This window comes from Pseudopipra pipra, chromosome 6 (assembly GCF_036250125.1).
Source record: "Pseudopipra pipra isolate bDixPip1 chromosome 6, bDixPip1.hap1, whole genome shotgun sequence".
NCBI classification, from domain to species: Eukaryota; Metazoa; Chordata; class Aves; order Passeriformes; family Pipridae; genus Pseudopipra; species Pseudopipra pipra.
In genome coordinates, this window is record NC_087554.1 from 37,876,207 (window position 1) to 37,899,862 (window position 23,656).

At 36.5% G+C, this 23,656-nt stretch overlaps 1 protein-coding gene across 2 annotated transcripts in view; it reads left to right on the forward strand.

Moving 5' to 3' along the window:
- The window catches only part of ARHGAP5 (Rho GTPase activating protein 5), a 45,818-nt gene extending 42,120 nt beyond the window's left edge, over nt 1-3,698 (forward strand). For both annotated transcript variants that reach the window (XM_064658562.1, XM_064658563.1), the window contains one exon: nt 1,495-3,698. In XM_064658562.1, the coding sequence (XP_064514632.1) occupies nt 1,495-1,825 (331 nt within the window). In that variant the 3' untranslated portion in view covers nt 1,826-3,698. The remainder of the gene's footprint in view (nt 1-1,494) is intronic.
- The last annotated feature ends 19,958 nt before the right edge of the window (nt 3,699-23,656 follow it).

The window sequence follows — 23,656 nt, forward strand, 5'->3', positions numbered from 1 at the left end:
GATCATAGAGCAGGTTTACAGTGTGAAGGTCCTGAGACTTTGCAGTGGAGGAAGTGGGCAGGATCAAGAGAAAGAGACTCTTCATTTTCATTTTGAGTGAACGTAGAAGAAGGTAAACGGGCATTTGCTAAGCACTAAGGTTCTAAAGTAGTTTGAGAAAGTTTCATAGGAGACAGCATACAGATTGGTAGGTTTTTGTTTACTTTTAGAAAGTACAAAGGTAAAATGAAGCACAGGAGAGAATGCAGTCGATTGTTCTTATGTTATTCTGTTATTGGGGAAGAGGTGCAATGCCCTTCTTTGTTTCTCTCTAGCCATAAGTTCCCATTGCTTCATTTATTGGGTCTAATGATTATGTAGATACAGCATGTTAATAATAATAATACTAAGCAAAAGGTAAGTTTGTATTTCTGTTTCTGTAAGCGTAAGCTTATGTTTATTCTTCAATCTGTAAATGAAGTTAAAATATAATTTTTTTTAAGGAAAGAGATTATAAATATTACTGTCACTCAGAAATATCCTTTGGATCAAACTTATTCAAAACAGATTGAGAGGCAGTATTTGTGTACCTTCACACTATTTGGAATCAGTAATGCACATGCTAAAATGGAAGTCTACCCTTTATGTTTACCATTATACATGCATTGTAAATGCATGTAAATTTTCTTATAGCATTAATTCTAGTGTTTACTATGGTTTTCACAGCTTTTGAATCTATGGACTACAGCCAGCTGTCAGAAATTCTTGTGGGCTGCTCTTGTTAATCCTCAAAATTGTAACTGACAAATTTCTGAAGTTTTATTTTCTATCTATTTCTGCAGGAAAACTGTAGCTTGGTTACCTTTGTGATGTCTATTGTAATATATGAATTGCATGTTCCCAGCTGAGTGCATATCTTAGGTGTTTGTCAGATCTATTAAGACCTGATTTTTCATGTGTCTCTCAGTAATTTCTTCTAGATAAAATTGTGATGTCACTTTAGAATGAAGAGTGTTTTTTAAAAAACGAAATATCCTGGCTCTCTCTAGCCTATTACTGTGAAAAGCATTTTGTTTTTTCTGAGGAGGCATTTACTTGTAGATGATAAATTTGGTAACAGGATGGTTTGTTGTTCTTTGGAGGTGTTTTGGGTTTTTTTGTAATAGCATTGCAATAATGAAGTTAGATCATAAGTGAAGAACCTGTTTCAGTTTGTTTCTTATTATCCTTCAAAATGCTGGTGGAATGTTGAATTTTTTTTTTTTTTTTTATTAAAAGCTTAGTCAGATTTATATTAGTTAACTGTGCAAATCTGGAAGTGTCATGGTTTCTAAATTTTCTTCTGCATAATCACTTAAAAAATTCAAAGACAATTGTTTTAATGGATTGCTGGAGGAAAGCAACAAAAGTCTTGAGATTTGGTAATAATGCCTACAGTTAAGAGAGCTATGAAAATACTTCTAGTTGATTGCATACTGGTTTTAATTTACACTGTGCATGTCGTTCTCATTTCAGGGTTAGTCAACAATATAAGACCAACTTTATGACTGCTGATAACTTATCGATTTGTTTCTGGCCTACTTTGATGAGACCTGATTTTGAAAACAGAGAGTTTCTTTCTACCACCAAAATCCACCAATCAGTTATAGAGACCTTCATTCAACAATGTCAGTTTTTCTTTTACAATGGGGAGATTGTAGAAGCACCAAACCCAGTGGCATGTCAGCCACCGCCTTCCAACCCAGTGCAGATGGTGGAGCCCATGGTGCCCCTTCAGCTGCCGCCACCACTGCAGCCTCAGCTGATACAGTCGCAGTTACCAGCAGACCCTCTCGGTATCATATAGACAGAAGATGATTGCAAGCAGCCTGGCGCTGGACAGTAAGGACAAGCTGTAGACATGCATGTTTCAGGATACAGTAATGTACTTCATATTTATGGAAAATAATTCCCATCCAGCTGATTGGACATCTTTTTGTTACATCCCGTACTGTGTTCCTCATTTGTACACACTGCAGATAAAAACTATGTGATAAGCATGACTGGAGAGGTTTAATTTTTAAAAGCAAAAATAGCTATAAAGTACAAAGCTGCTGCTGCATGATACCTTATTGCAATCACTATATCATTCCTGTGACAGTTTGTCACAAGATATTGTGAATAAAATTTTTCTATAGAAATTTAATGATTTAAAAAAACTACATTTATGAAACATTCAATGCTTACAGCCTGCTTTATGGCTGGTTTTTGTTATTTAACATGCTATTTTTGGCAATTTTCTTCACATTCAGGCATTCTGTGTAAACAACTAAAGCCCAGATATAGTTTATTTTGTAATCTCCTGGCTACTTATGTGATGGTATGCTTAGGGTGGTTTATGGAAGAATGCGAAATGCACTGTTGAGAATTTTACAATCCTTCACCATCCATCTTTACATATAAGTAAACCTGTGGACAGTTTAAGGGTGGGTGAACTTGCTTATTATTTCTTACAGCACAATACCAAGGACATGCTTGTTGTAAAAGTGAGTTTCAAATATTGTACAAAAATTTTGATGTTGCCTACTTATTTCTTTATGTTCCATTACTGAACTAAACATTTTGTAAAACTGTTAATTCTGTAAACAGCTGCATGTTTAAAAGATCATTGATGGTCTTGTAAACTTAATCTAATATATTTTAGATATTTTAATTTTTCCCACTTGGGAATACATGTAGTGTTTAGAAAATAGCTCATGACATTTTCATATAAGGTTATATAACTTTTCATACATAAACATGACTTTTGTTGTAGTAAAATTCTCTAAACCAAACTATGTTTTAATCTAGGACTTCAATTAATCTATTCTTTAAATCTATTTTTATGTGACCCTCTAAAGATATACAAAAATGCATTGCTAATACATAGCAATAAATACTTTGGGTACTGACAATTAACCTCTTTGGAGTGTATATATATAAGATCACATAAACTTGTATTCATATTTTTTTCCTGTGGTATGTTGTACTAAAATTTCAAATGACTGATTTTTTTTTTCTCTGTATTTTTAAATTATCTTTTTTTTTTCATTTATTTTACTTTTATATTGGTACCAATTTTGCTGTAAAAGAATGCTGCTTAATTTAAAAATCTTTTGGTTAAATATTTTGATAGTGATAAAAAATTTAGAAGGTTACAAATTGTAGCAAAGGGGAGACCATAGATAAACACTACCTGTGAGACTTTTCTTAGCAGCTTTTTTTCTTTCATGCTCAAAATGTACCTTTTTAGGTCTGCAAAGAAGGAAGTCGTGGCTCATTCAGCTGCTAGAATGTTTTGTGTCGTTTAAAAAAAAAGCTTTATGATGGTCACTGTTGTAATCTTCACTTATAACAAGATTTAAGATCTTCTTGTATGTATTATAGTAAATAGATGATTTTGAGAATTAAGGCTTTTAAGAGTTTGATTTGCTCCATTTTCCAAAAATAAAAATTGCCTTTCCCACTTATGTCCTAGGTATTGTACTTCTAATTATGACTTTGATTATCATTCTAGATTACTATGATACCATAAACCCGGCTGCTGTTTGAAGTACATGTATATTATAAATTATCTTGATATTGTGTTATATTCTTGCAAGTAATTATCTTTTTTAAGAAAACATAGAAAAGTCAACCCTATTCCTATTACAAAGCACACAGGAATTAATAGTACAATAAAGTCTGTCCTGTAAATTGTAGTATTCTTAACTTGTTCTACTTTACCTGTTGTCTGTATAGCTTTTATTTATAGTTTTCAGTCTATTCTTGGCATGTTTAGCGAAGAAAATGAAACTTCAAGAGTTTTATAAACTATTTCTAGGTTGCTAAAGAATTTATTTTTCTACTGTATATGGCATAGACAAAGCATCACCTGTACAGGAAACAAGTCTATTTCTAATAGAAGTAAGCCTAAAAATAAATGCCAGTCATATCCATGTTTAAAAGTTCTATCTATAAGATATCTCCAGTCTTTGTAATGTGAATTACATTTTAAACTTTCTATAAATTCCAAGTTGTTTGCCACAATATTTAACTAAACTTTGAATACTAATTTTTAGAATAATTTACATTCCATTTCATGGTGAGCTTTCACGTTCAACTGTTCATCAGCAGTATTTGCAGTGTCATTTCTGGTGTGTGGTGTTACGGCTAAATCACTTCATTTGGCCAAATATGAAAGTGTTATTACATTTACTGGATAAACATAAAAAGAGAAATAAGAAAGCATGGCATGTGGCATGTGATTGTCACATGAAGGAGTCCCTGCATATTGTTTGCATTATGGAGGCATTGTATGCAGGAATGTGGATACGTGTGTATGTGTAATATATACACTTCGATTTTGTGTGTGTGTGTTCGTGTGTTTATGCAGACATGCATGCACATACACCCACATAGTAAAGTTTTTAAAAGTTAATAGGAAATTATACTGTGGTTATTAAAGATTTATAATAGAGCTTTCTCTGTTATTTTTATTAGTGCTATAAAATGAGGAAGCATGTCATTATATACAAATTCCTCATACTTTGGCTCATGTAGTCCCTTCTAGTTTTAATGAAAATCCAAACTATAATAACTATATTTTTTAATGTGAGCATTTTTACGGTAATATCTATCTTGATAAAGATACAAATGCATATTATTTTGATTGAGCCATCTCAGTGACACTTTATGGAGTAGGGTTTTTTTATGTTATAATGGTATAGGCATACTGCAGTGTATTGTCTTTCACTGTTTTAGCAATTTTAAAATCCCAGACCGGAGTTACAACAGTGCCATTTTAAGTAGTGCTTAACAGGTTATTTCAAAATTCTTTACCCATCATGATCATGTGGAATTTTAACTTATACAGTGTAAATAGATCGCAGATGTCAACTCAAGTGAAAAGAAATTTCGTTGTTGTTGTTGTATGTTTTCTTCTTTATTTGAATCCTAGTTGCTAGGAATTTATAGGTATGTTTGTTTTTAGTTGCTGGAGCTTAGCTTCCAATATTTATGATAAATATAGAAAAACTATCAATTGGAGATTAAAAAAATGGGCCATAGCTTATGTGCTTCTTTCACTTTTTTTCAGTAATTGTAATGCTGTTTGTCAATTGCAAAAATTACATACATTTAAAAAAATTTCAAGTCAAAAATTTTGTTCTTTGTTTATAATGTAATCTTTTATTGCTACATCAGCAGAATACTGCAGAGAATTAAATATCAGTGAAGCTTATTCTGTATAAAAGATGCAACGAATAAAATACTAAGATACTTACTGTGTATAATGTTCAGTTTAGTTGCCTGCTAAATTTTTAAAGGCAAAAGCACTCTTATCTTTCATAGACACAGAAATTAAATTCAGCAGTAAATCTTGCTAAACTGAGTGCTGTGTGTTTAAGGCTTTCTCGGGTGGGAGGGTGTCTCTCATGGGTCTCCTAAAATTATTTTTTCCTATGGAATTTTTAAACCTGAGGTAAAAACTGTGGACTTTAAGGTCACTTTTAAATTTTTAGAGTTGTACATTATTGGTCATAATTCTTCCAACTATATGGGACAAATCCAAATTTGATAATAGTACTCGTTTTAGTTCTTGTGCTTGCAACATCTGTGCTTTGTTTGTTTTTTTTTCAGATCATCTTAAGTCATATGGCTGATGCAGAAATAACTGCAAAAACTTCCTGACAGCCTTCAAATCTGAGCACTGTTTAGCTTTTATTATATCTCATAACAGCTCTTCTGAATCTGACTGAAGTATAATGCCATGTTCAGGCTCAAGTTTCTGATGAGTAGTTGCCCCAGAGAACCAAAGTGTAACATCAATTTTCACTTGTGTGAAATTCAATCCTTTAACTAATTCATAATTTCCATGGAATCTGAAGGGATGAAGTTAGTCTGTCATTGTAGCTAGTGGAACTAAACACTTCCTTTCCTTACTGAGAATTTCTTTCCCAAGTGTGTAGCTGGTGCATCTTAAGACTGTTGCCTATATGTTTCTCATCTTCCTTATTGAATACAATGCATGTGTGTTTAGACGTTATTTTTGTTGCTGAATTGAGTGTCATTCATGCACAGCCAACATTCTAGTGCTTTATGTTACAGAATAGAGTTTAATACACTTCATTAATAATAATTCATCCATTACTGATTTTAATTTAGTGTGGTTTAGAAAATACAGAAAATTAAATAATTTCACTGAATGTCTACAGTGCAGTAACTGTGGTTTTTTCAGTCTTATAGTGTGATAATAACAAAAGCTAAGAAGCTTTTAGAGTTAAGAAAGGATGGGAACAAAATCTCATGATGGTAATTCTAGCTACGACCCTGCTTCAGGGTTAGATGCACTGGCTTGCAGAGTACCTTTGGCTGTTTATAAGTCTGACTGATTTCTGTAGTGTAGCTGTAGCTTATATTTTCCCCAGAATTATAGTATCACAATCCATCTTGCAGTTTTTTCTGCTTTCTGACTCAAAGGGAGGGTGAAGTGGCTGTTCTTGTCAATTCCTGCAGTTCTTAGCATTGTCACTGATGAGAATTGTCAGGGGCTCCTAAATTGTTTTTGCAGCATTTTACTGAAGTAGGAAATGTGCAGAATGGTAAGTTATCAGTTAACTGACCGTGCAATCAATTGGTGAAACATGTAGAAAAAACCCCAAGTTACACTATTAAATTGCAGACGGTGTGGTCTCCCCTTGAAGGCTCCACCCTTGGTACTTGAGAGTGTGACCTGAGTTTCTGCAGTGACTGCCCTTACCTGGTCATATTGATCCCATACAAGTTGGGACTGAAGGAAAGATCAAAGTTCATAATTTTTTGGAGGTAGGTTTCTTGAAGAGCTGTCTCTTAAAACACTTACATGAAATTATTAAGTATAGAATGTAGCAAATAAAATAAATATGGAAAATGAAATGTCCACAGTTCCTTATTGAAGTATGTATGTATATACACATGCTTTTTTAACCTAGTAAAGAAGTGGATGTTGATATAGGGGTTTTAACGTATTAAAGGGGGTCTGCCTGCTACAGATAAATATTGCTTACTATTCAAATGTTAAGTTTTGAAAAATGAATGAAAACAGTTGTATCTAATTTTGATATCCTGTTGGTGAGTTGTCTAGCTCTAACATTAGTTTAATTTTGTTATCCTGTGTGATGACACAAATAAGCCTAATTTTGTGTCCCTGATGTACTGTTAGAGTTGGAAAATTTCTTTCCACAAATGACCGCTTTCTTTACTCTTTCTTCTCTTAGTACTTTTTTTTGACTTAAAGTCAAAACTTAAAATTTATAACACACTCATACTACTTCTCTCCTGTAGAACATACCAGGTCTCACATAAAGTTTATGGAAGTCTGACAATACTTTTTTGTCCCCTTTTGTCTGCACTTGCCTGTGCTCACTCACTTGTTGTTTTGGGGATGCACTTGTCCTGTCTGGAGATTTCTCATTGCTAGCAGGTAGATACTGGGATGATCCCATTCCATGTCCTAACCTGCTTTTTATGGAAGAATGCTGGAAAGAGCAGCTAGGAGAGCATGTAAAAATGGTGCAGGATAAATATGAGCTTTTAAGTACCTCAATGAGGTGAAGATGCTCACCTCAACTGACCTTCTGTGTATGTGGTAACTTTAAGCCTTCCACTGATAGCATAAAAGGGAGGAGGAGATGGGAAAGCTTTTACCTATACACTTGTCTTTAACCTCAAGGGCTAGTGTTGTTCTTGCACAGTTTGGGGCATAAAGTCCTCTGTCCGATGTGAAGTTTTGGCTCCACAGAAGGGGTCACGTGGCCTTCAACCAAACATGGTACACCTAAACAGTGGGAGCATACATACAAGCCTTAAATTGTTCCTCACTGTTGCTATTCCTGAATCCTGCTGCCCTGAGAGTTTACTTGTTTTTTATTTTAAAATGGTTTTAAGTGGTATTGCCACCATGATCTGCAGTTCTAAGTCATCTTTACATGTCCTCAAAACTGTCCAGATGTATGTACCAGGATACAAAGCTTCTCTCAGAAATGCTTCTGAGGAAGTAGAAATCAAGCTTTATTTTCTTTTTGTACTGGTGCTATTAAGTGTTATTTTGTTTTCTCTCTTCTTTTCAAGGAATTGTTTCTAAGAAAAAATGAGAGGGCTGAACTGTTACCTCAGAGGTGTGGTTTTGTAGCATGATAGTGACACCATGAGGTACAATGCCCAGCTCATTCAATGGAGGCATTGAAGTAGTGTATGAAGCCTAAAAGACACTGCAGACATGTGTGTTGTACATCACCCCCCCCCCCCCCCAGCTCCTCAGCTAGAGTTCTGCCAATATGAAGGAGGGATTCTACTGCAGGGCATTCTCATTTGGGAGTACTTTGCTTTAGATCTCACCTTTTGCTTTGCACTGTAAGAATTTATCTTTGTTAACTTCTGGGATTGCTACGAAGCCTATTTGTTCCCCTCCTTAATGGTAGTGAGGATGAGTGGGCTGAAGCAAATGTCTGCAGGCAGTTAGTTATCTTTGTGCATTAATTTATGGGATAGGTGCCCAGAGCCCTAGAATGCCAAAATTTCTTCAGAAATGTAAAAGAAGAATAGCTTAAAACTTCTGAGCCTCTCTTCTTCTGATGTACTAGTTAAGGAAGCCTACAGCTATTCCTGTACTCAATGGTAGTAAAAAGTAAGTTCTGAACTCATCTAGATGATAAATGTCTCTATATTCAGAATTGTCAAGCAAAAAAAAAGCAATTGCCTTCTTGCAGATATATTGCATGTACAGCTGAAGTGAAGGACTACTAGAAACCATGCTAAATATGAGCAAATAAGATGTGCAACTAGTTTAGCTCATCAGAAGGAAGCCAAGAAAGAGCAGGAATTTTAAGAGCTGAGAAGTTTTAATCTGAAACAAAGGAAATCTTTATGGTGGGTGTTTTGTCCCTCCTAGTGTTTTCAGTGCCTTCTGTCTGTGTTTTTAAAATATGAGGACATGTTTGGACACATTCCATTCCCACTACTGCAGTGCTCTTAACAAACATCTAGCTGTATGCTTTCTGAGGAGACTGCTAAGGAGGTGATGAAGACAGTTTGCATCAGCCTTTTCCCTTTCAATGTAAGAACCAAGACCCTTAGAACAAGTGTTTTCTGGTTTCATGTAGGATAAGGGAGTTAGTTTCCTGCCCTGAAAAAGTTCTCAGGAATATAAATAGTTGGCCAAACCCACAACAGATTCCATGGGAGGTTTTTTTGGGGTGGGTTGGTTGGCTCGTTTTTAATAAAAGGAAGGGGGAAAAGAAAGGCTAATATGAATTTTTATTGTTGAATTGGCAACAACTGTTTTGTGTGTATGTGTGTGTGTATGGGGGAGGAATGTTGGAATTTACTCAAAGAAAGGATTAGAATTAGCTAAGTAACTCTCTGGAAATACCAGTGAAGTATTCACATTGAAGGGAATAATATTTTATTAGTTTTTCAGGTGGCCTCACAATTTTCTGACTAGCAACTAGATTCTTTCTTATGGCTTTGTATAAGTCTATTTTATTTGCAGGGATATTAACGCCATTTTAAAACTACTACAGTTGCATTCAGTAGTTTAAAAAAAATGTGTGAAGTATCTGCTTATAGGAGGCCCTGGATTATTCTTTATTCAGATGGTGATTAAAAGGGATCCAGATTTCTTCCTGAGAATATAAAAAGGAAACAGCTGACATTCTATTATTAAAGAACAATTAGGGTGACCTTTTTTTGCCTGAACTGGTGGAAGTTTGTTTTCAACTGCAACTGGCTCTAGTGCAACTGCAATATCTGGAGCACCCATGTACAAAGGAAAGAGAACCAGTTCTATATGTGTAGCTTTCCAGAGAGAAGCATAAGTAAAGCAGATAAAAGTCTGTCTTAATTTTTTTCTTGCTGGAAATTTGACTACAAGAATGACTAGAAGAACGAATGTTTTATAGTCTTAGGCCATAGTCTGGCTGAGAAATGCCAGATGTATATTATCTACCCCGTTTCTCAAAAATACTTAGCAGACCTGTGTTCCTACATTCATTTCTGACCTGTACCTAGTTTCTTTTTTTAAAAGAGAAGTTGTCTACACATGCCCAAAATCATATTAACACAATGGCAGTATTAGCTCAATTTAAAAGGTTTAGTCAATGTTGTCAGAAAACAGTTTTTGGTTGGAGTCAATCTGATAAAGTTAGACTAAGTCATGTGTTATTGGTAAAATATTGTTCTCTACCTCACAAGTGAAGTAGAATTTCACTGGAGATGGAACTGTTGTGCTGTCTGCTTTGGTGCACATTCATTTAGTGAGGAGGGAATTCAAGTTTTTGTTTACTTGTGAAGTCCACAGCAGACAGCTTCTGCTTGATCCATGGAAGTGTCACATACGTGCATGCATGCATGGAGGGTTATGAAAATGGCTCTCCGACAGTGCTCGTTAAGTACCTCTGTGTCCCCAAATGTCTCAGATTCAGCTATGTGTAGCACTATGTTGAGTTTTCCATCTTGTGTTGGAAACTAGAACTCAGATTTGCCGTAAGTGCATCAATTTTTAGTTTCTGTCTGCTTCCTGAATAGCATCCGTGGTTTATCCATATTCTTGGTATTCATAGAAGCAGAGAAGAAAATAAAGGTGACTGATCTTACATCTATGAATTTCAGAAAAATCTGGGGGTTTCTGTGTTGGGAATTGGCCCCTGTTTTGTGTGTGTGGAAGAGATCCATCTGTGCTTTTCCTACAAGTGCTCTTAGGGTAGCTGGTCCTTTGTGTCTTGTTTCTAGGCAGGACAGAGTCTCAAAGGTTGGCCTTTCATATGCAGTTGTGTCCTTGAAAACCTGTAGTAAATGGCTGTTTACTGTTCTCTTCCTCTGATTTTGAAAATAAAATTTAGAAATCTATCCTCTTGTTTTACATTAGCAATGTGAGTCTTTGCTCTTTTCCTCAAGAGGCTTAAAGGAACACACATCTGTTCCTGAACTGCAAACTTTCCCTAATCCTTCTGATTTTAATTGATGTAGGAGATAAAGAATTGTGTAAATGGGAGAAAGAAGTCCAAATACATGCATGAGATCTTATGTGCATATGCTCACTGAGCAGGAGATATTGAAATCCTTTTCCCTTGTGACTGAAAAATAGTTTTTTAAAAGATGTGTATAAAAATGCATGGGCATGAGTATAGTGATCTCAGATCTAGGGATCTGATCTCACCCTTTGGTTTGTTGCAAGAACTGCAAATGACTTTTTTAGCAAGCTTACTGCTAAAAATTCTCTGGCCCTCCCTACTTCCTCAGATGAAACAGGTAGCAAAGAGCAAGAGTGACCTTGCCTGACTTGCATCACCCGCTTTTTGCTGTCTGTTGCCTTGCCCATTTATTACAGCCAGTTTCTTGCCTTACACTTAAATCACAAGCTTTTGGAACAAGCAACTTTTCATACTGTGGCATTCAGTATTTGCCAATACTGAAGGTATTTGGCACCTTCTTGATGGTGTGTCTAAGGACCACACTTGTATAATAAAAAAGGAAGTGTACAATAGTTGGGATTATGCTGAGTTTTGTGAATCATATTGTCAAAGTTTCATTGGATGCAATACCAATAGGATGGTAATAATGTATATATTTTCTAGAAAGTATAAGTGTATAATAGGAACTGCATTTAGAATTGAGAAGCCTTAGAATGATTCTGTCTTCCCTCACTGCCCCTCCTTTTTTTTTTTTTTTCCCGATCCTCTGGAATTGCTTTCTTTTTTTTCCTTGTGTGACAACCTACTTCTTTCTGTTTTCCCTTGCTAGGTGGTAGATCTCTATGGTCATACAGTGTTTTCTTCCAACAAAATTGCGGGGACTGCACTGTTCTGCGAACAGTTGCAGAGACTGCACAGATTGTTTAAGAGATGTGTGACTGGGGGCAGGGAGGGCAGAGTTATGTAATATTGAGAACAATTTAAAAAAAGGCCATAAATTAGGGACCCAAATATGGAAATCGATAAGCACTAGAGTTAAGGCAAAGGGCTTCAGAGGAGGGACAACTTAGTTTTTAATGAAGGTGAAGATGCAAAAGTAAGCGTGGGGGAATGGCTGCGTGTGTTAATGTAAGGATTCTAGCTTAAGCTATGCAAGTGGGTTTGTTTGACTATTTCTATGTATTTAAGTTATTGTGCTGGTTTAATCAATATATATGCTCATTATATTTCAAAATTTACACAGGTGTTGAGACAACAATTCTTGATGCACAAGATATTTTATAAAAGTAAGTATTATCTTTGATTATACAAATGTAGGTCTTAATCATTCTTGTTTTTCTGATGGAAATTCATCTATGCTTTTCTTCTAAACCTGTGAAATAAATTCCACTGCTTTCTCCATATCTTATTTCAGTGATTCAGTAGCCTTATGGGAAGAAAGATTCTCCTGGTAGCCAAGCTAAATCTTCTTTACTGCAAGATAAAGGAATTCTTCTAGTTCTATTACAAGTGGATGTCGTGGATATTTATCACTGTCACCTTTATGGTGATCTTTAGATGCTGGAAGATTGCTATGTCCCATTTCTCTCTCAAGTGCTTTCCATGACTCTCTTTTCTTTGTCCAAGTAACACATTCCATTAAGATTTTTTTCCATTTTGTTTAAAAGCTTGTAATATTTTTGTTGCCTTTCTTCGAAGTATGTTGGTGGTCCAAACTGGACCAAGTCCTGACCACTCTATGAATACAAATTTCTCCTATGTAATACTTCTTGTGTCTTGTAAATAACTTGTAAGGCTGATTAGCCCCTAAGCTGTAAGCCCTGAATTTTTTTAGCAGTATGTACTTTTAAAATAGTACCATTCAGCTGGGGAGACTGGCTTGAGCTGAAGCTCACGAGACCCAAGTTCTTCTGTTGCACTGTTGGGTGGGTGTTTCTGTCCGCTCGATAGACTGAAATGGTGGGAACTATTGTATTACAGGTGCCTCCTCAGTAGGCACGTGAGTGACGGGGAGAATATGTGGGATGAGACATTCTACCTTTCAAAGAAGTCAAGAGGGCAGTGGTTTTATTATTAGTTGCTCCTGAAACACTAGCTATTAAATCATGCTACATCTGTGATCTAACGCTGCCATTGAGAAGGATGATAGAGAAAACACAAAAGACACAGTGAGCCTGGGTAAGAGCAAAGGTGGCCTTTTAAAATGGTTACTGAATTGAGTGGTGAGGAATAGATGTCTCATCTTAAAGCATATGTACTTAATGCAGATGTGCTGTTTTCCTCAATTATGGCTGCCTTGCTTTAAAGAAATAGAAAAATTACTTTGTTCCATGGATGCTTCTAACATTCCAGAGAGAAATATTGTTATGTGATGCAAGTTAGATGTCTTCACTTCTGAATTACTCCAGTATATCCAAAATGTTAAAATACTTCCCATTTCTCAAGAGTACCTAATCAACATTTTATAATCCTTATTCTAAAATTGAAAGAAATTAAGATTTTCTTGTGGTGTTTTTAGCTTTGTCTGCAAAGACACGTGTGATGTTTTACAAACAATGCAAATATATTTGGCACTGGATTTCATAATAAATATCTCATTTATTACATGCTAATTTAAGATTCAATGTTCATGTTTCCATAAGGTTTGTTGACCATTAAGTTTATGGCTCCCTTCATCAGTTTCAGGGCTAGATAAAAGTAACAAAAAACCCAACAAAAAATCCACAGACTTTAATTTGTGCAATAAAGTCCGTGATCTGACCTTTTAAACACACAGCTGTCTTCCTCTCATTCTTCTTGTCCTCTTCTCATTCTTCTCACTTTCTTTACATTCATAGGAAGGTAAATCCATAGCACCATAGCGTGACTCCTCATTGTAATAGAGGCCATTAATCAAGTTTTGCTGGTTTTGGAGTGTGGTATCAATATCACTCCCTTCAGCCTTTAGTGTTGCCAGTGCATTCCAAAATATCGAAGCAGCAGTTTCTTAAATAACAAAGCAAACAACTTACTGTACACCTGTAGAAGGTAACATAAAAGGATTGCTTTAAGAAAAATATCCTTTTAGAAAGCATGTTTCTTTCATATTCTTGATGATATATTTACATTCAGCTGTGCACATGGTATGGTATAGAATGCACTGTATATTGTTCTAGAAATGCATTTGTGGCTTGAATGTGAAAGCTTTATTGACAAAAGTGTGGGATAACCATAGGACCAATTGATTGCAAAGCTACTGCAGAAAGCACTTGTACATGTACAATAAAGGATATATAGAGATTTATTTTTTGCAATCCAGCCTGTTTTGTATTGCTGACATACTAACACAAGATGAACTTGTTTGCATTCTACCCCAATTATACCCCAACTGGAACTTCATTAAGGTTTGTCTGGGAACTGAGAGGGTTTACTGGAGTACTGCTCATGTTATGGAAGATGGCGTGTCTGAGTGAAAGGGGAATATCGCCAATGAACTCAGTCTGTTTTGCATCGCGCTGCTTTGAATAGGCACAAAAATACTATAGTGTAAACAGGGACATGTGAATTCTTTTGGGTAGCAAAGGCCTTTCTGTAAATTAGATAAGCTTCCTTCATCATTTCAGTGTTTTGGGGGATCTGACTACTAGCTAGCTTGATTTAGTATTACTCATTTGACCCACAAGTGGTTATTTTATCCTGAGCAACAGCCCAGTGCTTGGGCCTCAGCAGTGAGATGTTCTGGCTGGCATGTGTTGATGTTCTGTGAAGACAGGATAAGATGCTATGTGGACTGGGGTTTCCAGCCATAGATCCCATACTGTGAATGGACTGCAAGTTAAGCTGCCTTCAGCTGAGCTTCAGAGCTCAGTGAGTTTCTTTTTAATAATGAAGCAAGAGAAGAGAAAACATATAACTAGGGAGATAAAAAACAAACCTCAAAATGTTTCTTGTTCCCTATGAAATGCCATAATGCTTTCAGGAACACAGTGGGATTTGTGAAATATTTCACTACATGTGCTTTCAGTAATAATGTGTTAAATGTAAAGTGTTAATTTATTTAAAAATAAATATCTAATTGCTTGATCTATGAAAAATTTAAATGCTTTCCTGTTTGATTAAAATACTTTGCCCGGTTTTCAGGTTTTCACAGCTTGATGTTCATCATTGAAAGCATTCACTGACAACAGCTTCAGTCTTCTCAGGCTGAATTAGATATAGGAATGATGCTCATGTTACCTTTTCAGTCTGAATGGCTTCCTCCTTTCTCTCCTTCCAAGTGGTTCTGCTAATCAGCAACTTGGACAGCAAATCAAGCAGAGCCCTTGCAGACCTTGTGCACAGAGAAATTGTTAAGCAACACTGAGTTCCTCCTCTCTCCACTACTTGTCACTCTGTTGAGGTGATGGCTTGTATCAGCTGCAGGCCTCCAACTCCAAAGTGTTTGCTAGGGGACAGGATACACCTGAGTCAATGCCCCAGCAGAGAGCTGTGCATTAAGACAGTGGACAAGTACATTATAGACAGCTAAAGGCCAGGAGGGCACACAGTCCTGAGTTCCTATGTTGTGTAGAAAGGAGGACAGGATGCCTTCCCTCTGAGGTTTTAGATCATTGCTCAGATCTCCAGGTTAACATCTGTGAGCAAACTGGTCGAGAGCTGCAAGTGTGCTCCTGGAGAACCGACCCCTGCAGAGTTCGAACACCTTTGTTCCTTTCTTCGCTTTGTCCCAGCTCTCCCATGGCCACATCACTCCACTGAATGTTTGCTCATGTTTTATTGCTGCGTTTCAGTTACTTTTCTCACAGATGGATTAGCTTGCATTTTTCCTGGCTAAAAATCTTTATTCCGCCAATACCGAAACATTCCTGAATCTCGTCTCTCAGTTCATGAGATGTGTTATTGACTAAAAATTTGACCAATATGCAAATAAGTATTTTTAGGTTTCTAAATTATTTCCTGCTTGTCATTTAAAAAAAGTTTTTGCTTGTTCATGGTCAGAAAATAATCATATACAGTAGTTAGGACATAAAAAAGAACTCATGGTATTTTTATGTGGTTTTGTGTTGGCTTTTACCTTGAAATGTCCTTACTGTGCCTATAGTTCTGCAAGTCTGCACTATTAAGAAAACAGCTTTTCTTTCTCTACCGCTGTGAGAGACTACTGCCACTTTAAATAATTATCTTTGTGAAAACAAATGTCAACTTGCCATTGCTACTGTTACTTTATTTTGTCCACAATGCAATTGAGGCAAATCACTAAAATTTCTCTGTTGAATAATGACTCTACTGTAAAAACTGAGCATCCCTCATAATACATAAGAATAATAATCTTCACTGTGATTTACTTTTAGAAAAAGTTTGTTTTTTTTCTTTCTATGTAGGTTTGACCTCTAAGCTAAAAAAGAAAAGGTCTGTGAGACCTCCATTCACATTCACTGTTGAACCTTAGAGCTCAGCAGATATATAGGAACAGGAAAAATTAAGACTTAATGCATCAGACCTTCATGACGGACAGACCTTCTCTGCACATTACATCTCATTTAACCAGATGTGAATTGTATTCTAGCTAGAATAAAGGTTATGTGTGCTACAGGCTAATCTCTTGAATCAGAAAGCCATTTGTTTTATTATTCTTTAGAGTCTTATACTGCAGCAACCTGCTGCAATTCACAAGTGTGAGTAGACAAGCTGCTGCTGACAAAACTAAATATTGCAAAAAAGCTGTTTATAGAGAGAATCATAAACTGATGCATCTGAGCATGTGATTTCCATTTAGAAGATTTCTAGTGTTTCACCAGTGCAATCCACCATAGATAAATGAATATAACTGGGTTTTGTTTTGTTGGTGCAGACATTGACACTGCGGCTTTGTGACTACATGTGCACATTTACTATATGTTGAAATGATTTAAATATTTTGACTTGCAACAAGAAAAAATAACATTTATACTGCTGTTTTTGCTTTCTGTTTATGCTCTACTGAATGTTATGTACCTAAATGTTAACTGAAGGTTCAAAGCCCAGTTTTTAAAAAGGATATTAAAGCAGCCAGCATAGGACAAAAGAAATCTAAATGTCTCAAGTGGAGAATGGATCTGGATACAATTCTTCTGAATTGTCTCAAATGAATGCAGACATTTAACCACTGGTTGAAACTGAAGAACCACTGCTTGGTCTCCTGCTTTTGTTTTATGAGCAATGGCTGTTGAAGACACTGAATTTCAGGAGCAGGCTCAAGACCATGATTCCCACGCAGACATGACCCCTCAGTTTGGTCTGTATTTTTGCTGCCAAGACTGTTTTTTTTTTTGTACACCCACTTTTAAGTTATCAGATCTTTCTACACATCATAATGGAATTCTAAGTCCCACTTAAAAGTAGCATGTTGTACTGGACTGTGAATGCTGAAAACCTGGCGCTCTGAAAGCCAACTGTGGATCTAGCCTGATTAACAAAGGGTATTCTCAGGCCTCTGAAAGTAAGCAGGAAAGGCTTATGCTGGGACAACTTTAGCTCTAACTTCTCCAAGTTTCCTGCCCTACTCTGTCCATGTCCAAGTTGTTTATGGTTCAGGGTCTTATGCTTCATGTTAAAATGTAACATTTTACAGAGAACTATCACTCATTTCTGTGTGCTTTAAAACTGTACTGTAAAATAGCCCTTTGGGAGCTTTTTCACAAATGGTTTGAAAATCCTTGCAATGGAGTTAGAGATGTAAGCTTGTCATGTGTCCCAAGGTAATATGTTCTGGATGGTTAATCAAATCCTTCACTTAAAGTAGAGATTGGAGTGACTGACTTCTTTTGGAGTATCCTTGGAGCATATTTGGAAAATCAGCACTTGAAAGACTTTAAGAGGTTGTTAAAAGATGCTCCTCTGGGGGAGAACTGCTTGCTTTGATGCGAACTGCTTGTCTAACAAGTCAACTCAGGTCTGTTTACAGCATCAGGAGAGGTGGACTGCAGAGAAACTTTTTCGACTGTCTATTTGGTTGTCATCTGGAGAAAGTGTTTTGTCTATGCTGACATTTCAGTATGATGTTGCGGTATGCATTTGTTTTTCACAAGTTACTTTTACTGCTTTTGTCTCAATTTTGTGACATGAAACAAGCATGAAGCAGGAGATAAAGGTAGTTGAGAAACAGCAATGCTTCTTTAGCTACCTTCCTCACTATATGCTGGTACAGTTGTCTTTAATTCTCTTTTTTATTTGCTACTCTGGATTTATGTTTATTCATGCCTTTTTTTATTTATTCACCTTTATTTGGTGCTCTTTGTCAGGCAGTTACTCTGCTTTATTGTTCTTGTGTGCACAATTCCACTGCAGTTTTATTTAGGAAAGATTTTAGCCAAATAAACTAGCTTGGCCTAAGCTCCATAGGGACTCATAAAAGTTCTTGTTATTCTTACTATTCATGTTAATGCTTTGAATTGTAATTACTTACACATGCAGATAAATAGTACACATTCTTTATCCTTGTAAAGGGGGTTCTATGAATTCTATAAAAATCACTTCTGTTTCATCTAGTGTTTGTTTTATAAGCTTTTCAAAAAGAGCAAATTTGAGGAGTTTGCTGGGTTAAAATTCACACTGAAGTCCCTAGTGATTTTTATCTGTGCTAGATTTAACTTTTTACAGTGTTTTGTACATAGCATATGCATGTATCAGGTCCACGTTTAGCTGTCTTCCCACACTTTTAGAAAGTGAATATCACTTGTGATCCTTTTCTGAATTTCAACACACAGAAACAAACATGAAGAGCTTAAGCATTGATAGAGCAGACAGAACACCAGCTGAGGCAGTACACATTACACAAATAATAATACAGCAATTGAGACCCAGGTAAGATCTTGCTGAGCTGCAGAATCAGCAAGATTATTTCTAAGAAAGTTCACAGAGTGATGTGGATGTACCGGATTGGGAAGAACGCTGCCCACTCTAGATAGCCTTGGGAAATGTCACCATTAGCAGTGGCTAGTTCAGAAGCAGATGTGTTCTTTGGAATTTTCTGACAGCCAGCTTCTTCCATAGCTGACATGGCTATGGACTGCCATGCTAATTGGTGTTGTGCAGCTAATTCAAGTTCGGTAAAGACGCTTAAATCGGTCTGACTTCCTAAGACCCACAGCAGTGCAGGATATTATGGGTTGCAGTATTTTTCCATGGGAGAAGAATGTTTCTTGACACCTAAGATAGTTCTAGGAAACCATACAATTTTTTCTTAATATCACAAGCAATTTGGTTGTTAAGTAAATGATTCCATATGTAGAATAAACCACAAAATATTTAGTTCTTGAGTTCTGTTGTTTGAAATGCCTCTATAACTGTGGATTATGAAGGAGCTTTAAAAGACTTAAAAGGTAAAATCCCATATCAGGAATTTAAACAAGGGTAATTTTTCATCTTCTGTTTTAGTTTTTCCCTCAGAGAGAACATTTCTACCTCTGACAAAGGTTTTGAAAAGTTTAATGATGTTTGTGCTTTGACTTTGATAGACAAAACTGTATATATTCTCTTCTCCCTCAGCACAGGTTTATTTCAGATTGTAGTGGGTGAGATGTTCAAAGGAAAAAAATAAATATCATAGATATTCCTTGGGCTGATTTAGCAAACTTTGTTTTACTTAAAGTAATGAAATTTATTTCAGCTTCCAAATTAATTTGGACACATATGTAGTTCTCTAGAATATTTACAACACCCCACCCCTCCCTTAACTAATGATATAAAAAGCAAACGAAAGAAGCCATTTTCGTGTGGTCTTCCAAACTAGCAGACAAACCCAAGTCATTTAACTTTTTTGGTAGTGTTGAAATGAAAATTTACCTCAAATGTTTTTTGTAAGAAAAGAAAAATGGCAGAGAGAACAAGACTTAGTTTTCTCTGGAGGGTAGTATCCATTTTACTTAGGTTTACAATGAACTGGTTGTGCTCAATGTACAGTTAGTATATCATAACTCATGTAACAAGGCTAACAGGAGTTCAAGCCTTTGTTGTATTAAAACATCTAGAGAGAGGAAGGCAGCTTATATACTTTAATATTCTCTAGTTTGATGCCCTGATTTAAAATACTCGTATAACACCTTTTACATATACTTTGGATTGGCTGTGTTCAAAGTTGTGGTATGCAAATTGTGGTAGTTAAAAATGACGTAGAACATATGCAGTGTTTTCCTTCCAAAGATTCCAGAGCAGTTCTGCACATAATTTCCTTATAACCTTTCTCGAACAGAGCTTAGATTTTAAATCTCTATCAAGACAGATTATAACTGTTACTAGAGAGGTTTACTGGTATTGTTTATTCTTTCTTAATTCTCTGTTACTCATTTGATTTGTCTCTTTTGGAGATGGAATACTACAGAGCCAAGCAGAATTACAGCCAGGGTGAATTTGGCTGGGCACTGGCAGCCACTGTGTGTGTTATTTAAATTATTTATATGCTCCTTTGGGAGACTTTCTTCACTTCTGTCACTTCTGTCGATCATAAAAGAAAAAATCTGAACAATGAATACCTTGTGATTACCTTTTGTCCCAAAAATATACACAGAAATCTTTGGGTATTTCTTTCTTTGATTTCCTAGAAATGTTATTGATAAGTAACTGAGAAATTTTGCATAAAGATTAATTTTTCAGCTATTAAGTGGTGAGATTCAGTATCCTCAGGTTTATTTATGATGATAACATAAATAAAGAAAAAAAAAGAAAATTAATGATTTGGACTGACAAAGGTAAGTACTAGGGCAAAGCTGATTTCATTGTTGCAAATCTTGGCTAGTTAGGCCAGATTTTTCAGTTTAACAACTGGAAGCTGTGGATCATTTCAAGTATTTGTATCCCTATCTTCAGAATTTGTAGGGGAATGAAGTTTACTAAAACTATCCCTAGTTTTTTACCTATGGAAAGAGTATCCTACACTCCTGGTGATAGGGCTTACAGTCCGACATGTATCCTTGCTCCTGGCCACCCTTGTCCAGCCCTGCTGGCCCACGGCTGAGCAGCTGGCAGGTGCAGAGAGGTGTCTGTTTTCAGCTCATTTGTTTGTCCTTTAAGCCCAGACTGAGTGTGTTGCTGCCTCACTAACCTACCATGCTTCTTTCCCCTTTTTGGGCTGCAGCAGCCATCTCGGAAGTGCCCAGCAGGATTGTTCCCTGCACCAGCATTTGCCCCTGCGTGTCCCTGACATCAGCTACACACCCTTTGCAGGGCGATTCCCAGACAGCAGGCTCCAGATAAGCCACAGGCATCTCTCTCAACACATCCCAGCCTTTTTTTTTGCTGTGGAAAGGGGGAGATGATGGGTGGAGGATGCTAAATTCTGATACTCAAAACTTGAGGCAGTGTCTTAGCTCTGCTTAACGTGAAGGGAGGTGAGAGCCCAGTGCTCTGGTCAGTCGTGAGGACTGACCTCACCCTCCAGGCCCCTTTTATCCGGATTGCTTTGGGTTGTTGGATGTGTGCACATTTGCAGGGTTTGTTTTCTTTACAGTGGCATTATTAATAACTAAAACTCTCTCTTTGTCCGACTCCTGCCCCTAGATAGTTCTGGTGGTGATTTAATACTTTCTTCCTCACTAGCAGTCCCTGCAGTTGGCTCCCAGTAATAGGCTGTGGCAGGACTGGGATTCCAGCAGCCTTACTATGGGTTCCAGCTCTTTCTTGTTTGAACTGATAGGTATCGTAATTCCAGCTTGCTTTTCCTGTAATGCATTTAATTATTGCTTCCGCATTATGAAGAAGAAATGATATTCAGACTATTTTTTTTTTTGTACAGACAGATGGTGAATAACTAAGCCTAATGAAGAGAATAAGTTGGATCATGGTGCTAGTGTCAAAGAGGGGATTACTGGAAGTCTGTCTTTACAAGCTGAGAATGTAACAAACATAAATTGTAGCCAAAGTATATTGCCATGTGGCTTTCTTATTTAATTTGTCTCCCTTTTGCCAAGATTTTTGCAATTGTTACTGAAAGGTAAGTCAGTGTCGTTCATGTGTAGGCATGTGGCCTTGTTGGAAAATAGCTTTAAAATCTACTGTCCTAGCTCTGTCCATATGTGCTTTTTAATATTTCTCTTCCCAGATCTCAAATTTTCTCCCTCTCTTTCTCCAAAGTGATAGGAATTTAAAAAAAATAAATTATTTCTTTTTGTTATTCCTGCTGTATGTGAAAAACATTTGGCAAGTGTTGCTATGCCTAAGGATTGCTCTGACTGACTGGTGAACTGAGACTACTTAATTGCACTTTGGTTTCTGTCTGTTCTTGGGAGATTATGGTTGTGCATGCAAGCCTGGCAGTTGGCCTAATTTAGGTTTAGGACCCATTGTATCTAGAGGTATTCAGGGCTGGCATTTGGCCAGGCCTATTTTAATTGCAGCTTCTCTCAGGCTCCTTCCTGGAGTTCTGCTTTTCTCTCTACCCCTCCCTTCAGTTGTGTGGCTGGAGAGGGTGTAGAAGAGCAAGCCGCTCACAAAGACTCAAATCTTGGAAGGCTTACACAGCCAAACCCCTTTGCTGCAGACTAGCCACCCATGAACTCTCCTCATCCAACTGGGTAAAGCCTTTGGCACTCAGTGGATCCATTTTGTTGGACTATAGATGGTAACAGGAGTGAGCTCAAAAACCAAAAAGGAAGGTGTAGTTTTTACCCTTGTTCTATGAACAAGAAATCCCTGCCCATGAAAAAGATTTTCATTTGCAAAATTATGGCCTGCAGTCAGGCTTAGGTTCCTGAGTGGGTTGTTTAAATCAGACTGTGCATTTTACTTACACTTTTCTTTGTCAGAGATTGAATCTTAAGCCAGAACCACTTACTGCTGTTTTTTCATTTGCAGTATGTGAATGCTTCAGCAGACAATTGGAATTTAGGGAAAGAAATATCATGATGTGTTTCTAATGTCTCAAGTGTTTGGAAGGAAAAGAGTCTTCCTTGTGAGCTATTTCTTCACTTTTATGTTATCCTTCATAATGTACCATCTAACTATGATTTTTCTTCCATTTGCCTTTTATAGCAAGAGGGAAAAGAAACCTTCGTGTAACTGAGCTGTAGACTTGGAGATAGGTTATCTGTTTCACTGCTTGTGTGTGGGCTGATGTGGGAGCATTTAGTTCAGTTGAAAACTTGACCACCTTTTTCCCCTATGTTTTCTTCATCTATAAAACTTATTTCTGTTCTGACAAATTCTGACAAATCTCCTGCTTTCTTGGTAACACATCTTTTCATTCATTTACAATTGAAATGCAAAGTCATGAAATGAAAGTCTGGAAATGTCACATAAAAAATTATTCAATACAGGAAGATGAATTGAGTTTCAGAGGAAGTTGGTGAATCCTTATTTATTTATTTATTTATTAATTAATTTATTTATTTAGGGAGGAAGCTTGGCACCATATTTAAAAAGGACATGCAGTAGACTAAATGTTCTAATATTTCTCTCTTTTCTGGAACAGATTTAGAAAATTACTTCAAAACAATCAATCCTGCATCCTACTGATGCTTTATTTGCAAGATTGATTGCACATCTGGAACAAGGCTGAGAAGAGATTTATTCCCAAAAGGAAATAACTATTAGAGGAACTGCTCATTTTCCACCACATTTTTATTCCTTCCTGTCTGATCTCTTCTGCAGCACAGCACAGGTGCTCCCAAGCACCTCTTTCTAATGTAAGCATTGACTAGTATTTCCAACAATAGAAAGTGCTTTCAGAAAAAGATCCTCAGTTGATGGGTAATGATAGGGGATAGAAGCAAGGGAAAAAC